The 6,701-nt window shown below is 36.5% G+C and overlaps 2 protein-coding genes across 2 annotated transcripts in view; both read right to left on the reverse strand.

Moving 5' to 3' along the window:
* LOC107731610 (calponin homology domain-containing protein DDB_G0272472-like) overlaps positions 1–3,278 on the reverse strand; it is a 51,323-nt gene extending 48,045 nt beyond the window's left edge. Inside the window, 1 exon segment of the mRNA XM_016542733.1 lies at positions 3,150–3,278. Within this exon segment, the coding sequence (XP_016398219.1) occupies positions 3,150–3,189 (40 nt within the window). The 5' untranslated portion in view covers positions 3,190–3,278.
* Positions 3,279–4,796: 1,518 nt separating this feature from the next.
* The window catches only part of LOC107731611 (syntenin-1-like), a 22,111-nt gene continuing 20,206 nt past the window's right edge, over positions 4,797–6,701 (reverse strand). The window contains exons 7-9 of the mRNA XM_016542734.1: positions 5,458–5,629; positions 5,208–5,299; positions 4,797–5,067 (exon numbers count right to left, since the gene is read on the reverse strand). Coding sequence (XP_016398220.1) covers positions 5,264–5,299; positions 5,458–5,629 — 208 coding nt within the window. The 3' untranslated portion in view covers positions 4,797–5,067; positions 5,208–5,263. The remainder of the gene's footprint in view (positions 5,068–5,207; positions 5,300–5,457; positions 5,630–6,701) is intronic.

The raw sequence follows: 6,701 nt of genomic DNA on the forward strand, positions 1-6,701 counted from the left end.
TTCTTTTCAGAGAGCGACTCCGCCCCTCGCGCCCTCCCGTTTTGTTCCTCCCAGGGACCTGTGAGGAAAAGTGAGCGGAGAGAGGCGAGACTAAAACTCTCGCAATGAGAGCAAATAGCTCCCGTGAGCGCAGCTTCCGCATGGGGTTTCCCCAAGCAGGAAACGCACTCCTTGTGGCCGTCATCAGCATGCAGGGGAGACCCGCACGAGCCGCAATAACGGCGCGGCATTTGCAACAACGCCGCTGCTCTTTTAGAAGCTCTTTGAAGTCGCCGGATGGCGGCAGGGGAACCGGACCGGAACTGCTGCGTCGCTGAAGAAGCGAGGAAGCAGGTCAGCCGAGCTGAGAGGTCCCGATTCCAGCTGCGAAGGCGTGTCAACAGCGAGCGGCTTCGGATCAGCTTGAGACGTAGAGTCGTCGCTGAAGGAGAAAAAATCTGAGAATCCTGTGGCGAGCGCCCGCTTATATAGCCAGATGCCCCGCCCATTCTGGCGGGCTTTGGCGGGCTTCGTTACCATAGGCTCGTGCAGCTCCGCTGCCGCGCCATTGGTTTGTTTTTAAAGCCCTTTTTTCCATATGCGTCTTAAGCAAGACGCAGTACAAGTGAAGTATCGAAAGGGAACTATTCTTCCTTATGTGTTTGTATAAACCAATTTTAAAATTGTCATTACAGAAAAAATATTATAGAATACAAATTATTGGTTATCATCCAGCAGTGTATTTGATTTCTTATCCAATTAAAATACATAATAAAAAATAAAGCCTGTCAATTTAGACAAAAAGTCAAAAGTTTTTTTTTTTTTTTTTTATGTTTCTGTCCCCCTCATTTCTGAAATTATGGATATGCCCCTATGTGTGCAGTACAGAAAACAGAGCACGAGTCTTCTTGTGCTTGAATGGTTTAAAGTCATATTAAAAAGACATTAAAGTACATGAGTGTTAGGGTTAGCATTAACCCTGCTCCATAGTGCTCACATCGTCTAATTTTGGGTAAAAATAGAAAAATAATACTAAAGTACTTTGTAACGCAGTAACTTCAGTATTTTTTCAGCAAACTACTTTTTTACCCTTACTTGAGTCATATTATTTTTCAGTACTTTTACTTGTACTCAAGTAAATTATTCCATCTAAAATGTGCCTGGAGTCCACCTTTTTTATTATTACAAACTACACTTTCAATGTGATTTTTAACTATTCAAATCAAGAAGACTCACGGGCTGTCTTCTCTGCTGGACACACATCCTTGTGTAAAGTGTTCTTTAGCCTGTTGATTTTCATTCATAGTATTCAGCTAACAAGGAAATATTTTGCAATAAGAGTTAGAATAAATGTGAATGATATCTAAGATTTTTAATTTTTTTTATTATTATTATTATTTTTACCTTATTGGAATCAAAATTAGGAATTGACAAGAATCAGAATCATAAAAATTCAAACGATGCCCAACCTTACCCATACCCCACATTATTTTTTACTGGCACATTTCAATTCACACTGTTTTAAACATTTTCTTTTCGTTTCGTTTATTTAGATAGGGACAGTACAATAAACATGATTCCAGTCAAAGACTGGAAAAAATGCACTGAACAGAGATCATAGCAGGTGCTGATTTGCATCTCATGTCCCTAGAAAGGCTTTTAAAAAACACATCATTACATGTATAAACAACCAAAATAATTATAATAAATCTGTAAAAAAAAATTATGTTATCTGTAAAAAAAAAAGAAAAGAAAAAAAAGTAACAAACTCTTCATATAAAAACCTCACCCATTACAAACAGAATACAAAACAAACACATGCACCTAGTTTTATAGACTCTTCCAATCCTAATAAATAACTGGTACGGAACCATATAAAAATTTAAATATGCGTACAAGTCTGGTTTATTTTGAGCCAACGCTTAACCTTCAATGTAAAAGACTTTATATCATGTATCACTTTAAATTAATTTGGCAACATATTCCAAAGTTGGGATCCCTTTACAGAGAAAGCTCTTTGCCCTTGTGATGTTCTGCAATACCCAATCCTACAGTTTTCAACCTCTGTACTCCTAGTGGTTCGGCCTGTGTCATCGTATCTCTTTACCAAATTACATAGAACAGAAGCCTTATTACGCAAACATTTAAAAATCAACTTCACATATGATACATTTTTTAAATTCGTAAAATTAAGCATATGCCATTTCTTTAAAATATGACAATGATGCCATTGATTTGTTTTTTTATCCATTATTTTTAAAGCCCGATTATACAGATTCTCAATTTTTCTAATTAAATAATCACTAGTTTGAGACCAAACTGTAATACAATATGAGACACGGGACAAAATCATTGTATGCAGGAACAGATGAGCTGCCTCAGTCATAATATAATGCTTAATGAGTTTAAAACAATTTAATTCATCTTAACTATTTTTGAAAGCTTTTTTATATGTTTGTCAAATTTAAGTTGTAAATCTAGGACTACTCCTAAAAAACGAACTTAATTTACTTCCTCTATTTCTTCGTGAAGTACCCTAATTTTTTATTTTTTTTTCTGTTTTCTTTCTATTAGAAAAAACACAAAAACAGTTTTCTTAACATTCAATGTAAGATTATTTTCCTGGAGCCATCTGGATATCTTTTCCATTTGCTCATTTAATAGTGCAACAACCTTAGCTGTCTCATTTTGGGTAAAAATAGAAAAATAATACTAAAGTACTTTGTAACGCAGTAACTTCAGTATTTTTTCAGCAAACTACTTTTTTACCCTTACTTGAGTCATATTATTTTTCAGTACTTTTACTTGTACTCAAGTAAATTATTCCTTAAGTAGCAATACTTTTGCTTAAGTACAATTTCTTAGTACTCTTTTCACCACTACATTAAAGTATGGTACATATATGAAGAACCAATCTAATGCCATCACTCTACTATAATACTGCTGTCATAGGTTTTGGTAAGAGTACTGCAATTCCGATAAGTTGTACACAGTATCAGAAAGAGTGTATAACGTTACTGCTTTCATCTCTGCAACCGCTATCATTAAACATCCACCATTCGCCTATCTATAAATTTAACACTGCATAATGAAAAGCATCTGAATCTATGTATTGGGCCACGCATAAAGAAAACATTACTTGTATGAAGATAAATCCTAATTAACTGTACCTTTTCTGGCCTGGTTGCGAACCGTTTTCTTCTGCTTCATGATAACAGAGGGAGAGAGTTTGGAGAGGCTGGTTAATCGCAAAATCTAAAAGTTGTGCATTTCTAATTGTGACTTGTGCAGAAAGCTTTTCTTTCTCCTTTTTTGGGTACAATAGCAGGTTGGTGTCGTACGCACATACCGCCACCTACTGTACATCGTGCTCTCATCATGAAAATACTATGAGGATGCATCCTTCCTAGTCCAATCCTTCTGAGGCTTTAAGGCTGGAGTCCTGCTCAGCATTAAACGCTTGAATGAGACGTTTAATAAGTCTAATTAGTGCGCATGGATATGAAACGAAAATACTATTAAAATTATAATTTGAAGAATACTTGCAACACATCGATGTTAACTGGCCTTCTATTAATGCAGTAGCCTAAAGACAACAGTGTGTGGTCTATCATTGGTTTACATTTATGCAGTTTAGCAGTATGATTAATTCACAACAAAAAGGAAAGCATAATGCTTTATTCTCCAATTTTTGTATATTTTTTTTTGGTCTAATTTTCAAGAAGATTGCTCTCCAGGAGCAAGGTGGACTAATATGAAGAAAAACAACAAGAATACAGGGGCACAAAACTGTACTGCAATTACAACTCTTAAACATAAAGTTGTCATATAATTAATCTCCGAATTCTGTACCTTTTTTTTTTATACAAAACTATCTTCAACAGTGCATAGTTTTTTGTTTTGTTTTTAATGGCTTTTAGAATGTAATTTTAACAACATTATTATAACTGATTTACATCATCAGCATGCTGTAATGCATGTTGATGATAATTCAGAGTGCTTTTTGCGAGATGTTATGTTGCAAGAAATTGAAATAAGTTTCAGGCTTAACAAAAACTATCTAATGAAGGATAAGAATTAAAGGCATCGCCCAAAAATGAAAATGTCGTCAACATTTACCCATCTTCATATTGTTTCAAACCTTATTCTAAACCTGAGATGTTAAGCAGAATATTCACACTACAGAATAATATGAGGACACGAATGAAGACAGAGTACTTCAAGTCAAAAAAGCACTATGAATGTCATAAAAATAGTCCATATGACTTTGCTGTGCTGTAAGTCTTCTGAAGTTATACAATAAACATACTGATGTTTAAATTGTTATTTGCTGAAAATCTTCTCTACTGCAGCTTTTTATTTGTGTTTATGTATATAAAATTATGAAGTGTGAAGACACGTCACACCAGCTTTAACATTAATGATGCCAAACAACATTGGTTGTTGCGTGTCATGATTGATCGTGATGAACCAGTTTTAATATGCAAAAGTGTGAATGACATTTGACAGCTATGGCAGAGGAGAAGATTAGTGAATTTTATTATCAGTGCATAATGACTTTAATTTCGATGTGTTCCACACTATATTTGGCTTCATATGAGTTAGAATACAGCACAATAAGTTGTATTAATTACTTTACTTTCATGGTTTTCTGTATTTTTTTTTTAGTTCAAAAGCATCCAACCCTACTTTCAGTTTAAGGAAAAGATCAGCGTGAACATTCTGCATATGGCCTAACTTTCTTTTGTGTGATACATCAGAAAGGCATATGGGTTTAAAACAACAAAGTTAAGTAAATGATTACAGAACATTTTTGGTTACACTATTAATTTAAAGGAAAAACTGAAGCAGCTTAATATCTCTCATGTTTTCCTTGCTGTCTTTCTTTGCCTCACAATAACCTCTTAAACATACTTAAACACATAAAATCATATGATTGTGGACACACAACTGAACTTGTGCTCCAGACAAAATGCCAGCCCTCCAAGCTGTGGCCAAATCATCCTCAGCTGTACAGTTTGATCCGAACGATCTCACACCTCAGGAATAGAATGATCCATTAGTGACTTTACAATACTGCTGGACATCCTGCAGTAAGAAAGAGAATGTTAAGAACACTTTTGTGAGAGGCAATAACAGAAGGAAAAATAAGATACTTTTGGTAAAGTTACATGAATAGACTTTTGATTGGCATTGGGTTTTGTCCACCCATAGTTTATTTTCCATACCTTTTCATCATGTGTTCAAAAATAACCTCTGGCATCACAGTTACCGTGACAACACCTCAACTGGAATTAAGGATGTCTGTGATTTGGGAGTCCTAAAAAAGAGATGAAAATACAGTAGCTTAAATTGAAATAAAATCTTTTATGAGTCACCTGCTTGTGCTTTACAGGGCCATATTGCTAATTAAGAGAGAGACACAGAGCAAAAAGAAAGAAGGAAAACCAACAAATCCAAAATACTGATGTCATTTACCTTCAGTCCAATTATATTCTGACCATTGATCTCACAGATCTGATGATCAGTAAGGAGGCTGTTACGTGCAGCGGAGCTGTCTTTTACTATTGAAGTGATTCGACCCTTTTTAAAAAGAAAGCCGAGCTGCCCGTTCATGTCCTTGTGAAGAGTAACAGATTGTTCCAGTGGCCTGCAAACAGAAATAGTATTTTCAATGCTGATTTGTAATTGCATAATGAATATGCCCATAATAGTATACCAGGCAACGTTTTTTTGTGTATTTTCTTTCCTAACATGAAGACAAAACAAATGTTGCCTGGGAGTCCTTTCCAGGCGAGTATTGCATCCTCGCATCCATTCCCATATATGTATTGGTATTTCAAAACCACCTGACACAGAGAGATGGACAGAGTGAACTCAACAGTGTTTATTGGCAGATAAGATTATACAAACACAATATCTAATGATACAGTAGATTCTGTATGTTTAGGTATAGACGAGATCTCACGCTGACTGAGTGAGGGAGTCGGGTTGAAATAGTGTCTTAATGTCAGGTGATTGGAAATAGGTGGTGATGATTAGAATTCTGAAGACTGTGAGTGGTGTGTGTTGAGGGAAAGAGAGTATGGTGTGGGTGTGACCGTATATCTCTCCACTGGCTGCTCCAGTGGACCAATGTGTCTAAAGTCAGGGCCAGCCCCAGCCACACAGTGCTGGTCTAGTTGGGTGGTTATCTTTGAAGAAGGATAGCAGGGCCGGATCCTGGATGTTGTCCGAGCCATCTAGGAGCACTTCTCTGGGTTGTATCCCTCCCAGTCAACGAGGTAATCAGAGGTGGGTGTGGGAGTGTGTGAAAGTGTGTGAGTGATGGTGCACCAAGGCAGACAAACTGCCATGAACAGCTGTTTCCAAATTTTCTAAGCGGGCACACAAGGTAGATTATGCCCGAGAAAATAATGGCTGTGGATTAATTTGGCTAATTATCCTGGCCTGGGATATTTTTTGTGGCAGAAAGAAAAAGTGCCACACCTGCGCAGGGTAAAACATGGGAAGGCAGAGCAAGAAGGCTTGCCCGGTCCACCCCACACTTAACTTTTTCCCTTTCAGGATGACATGATTCTGATTCTGTGTCAAATGTATGAAACACATTGTGCTTGTTAACATGTTAAAGGTGGGCTGAGTGTTTCCCAGAAAAATGTATATTAATGGGTGAAAAGCCTGAATAAATAGGTCATGCTTAGGAAAATATTTGATGAATAGTG

The sequence above is a fragment of the Sinocyclocheilus rhinocerous genome, unplaced genomic scaffold (genome assembly GCF_001515625.1).
Source record: "Sinocyclocheilus rhinocerous isolate Xijiao unplaced genomic scaffold, SAMN03320098_v1.1 scaffold4022, whole genome shotgun sequence".
Taxonomy (NCBI): Eukaryota; Metazoa; Chordata; class Actinopteri; order Cypriniformes; family Cyprinidae; genus Sinocyclocheilus; species Sinocyclocheilus rhinocerous.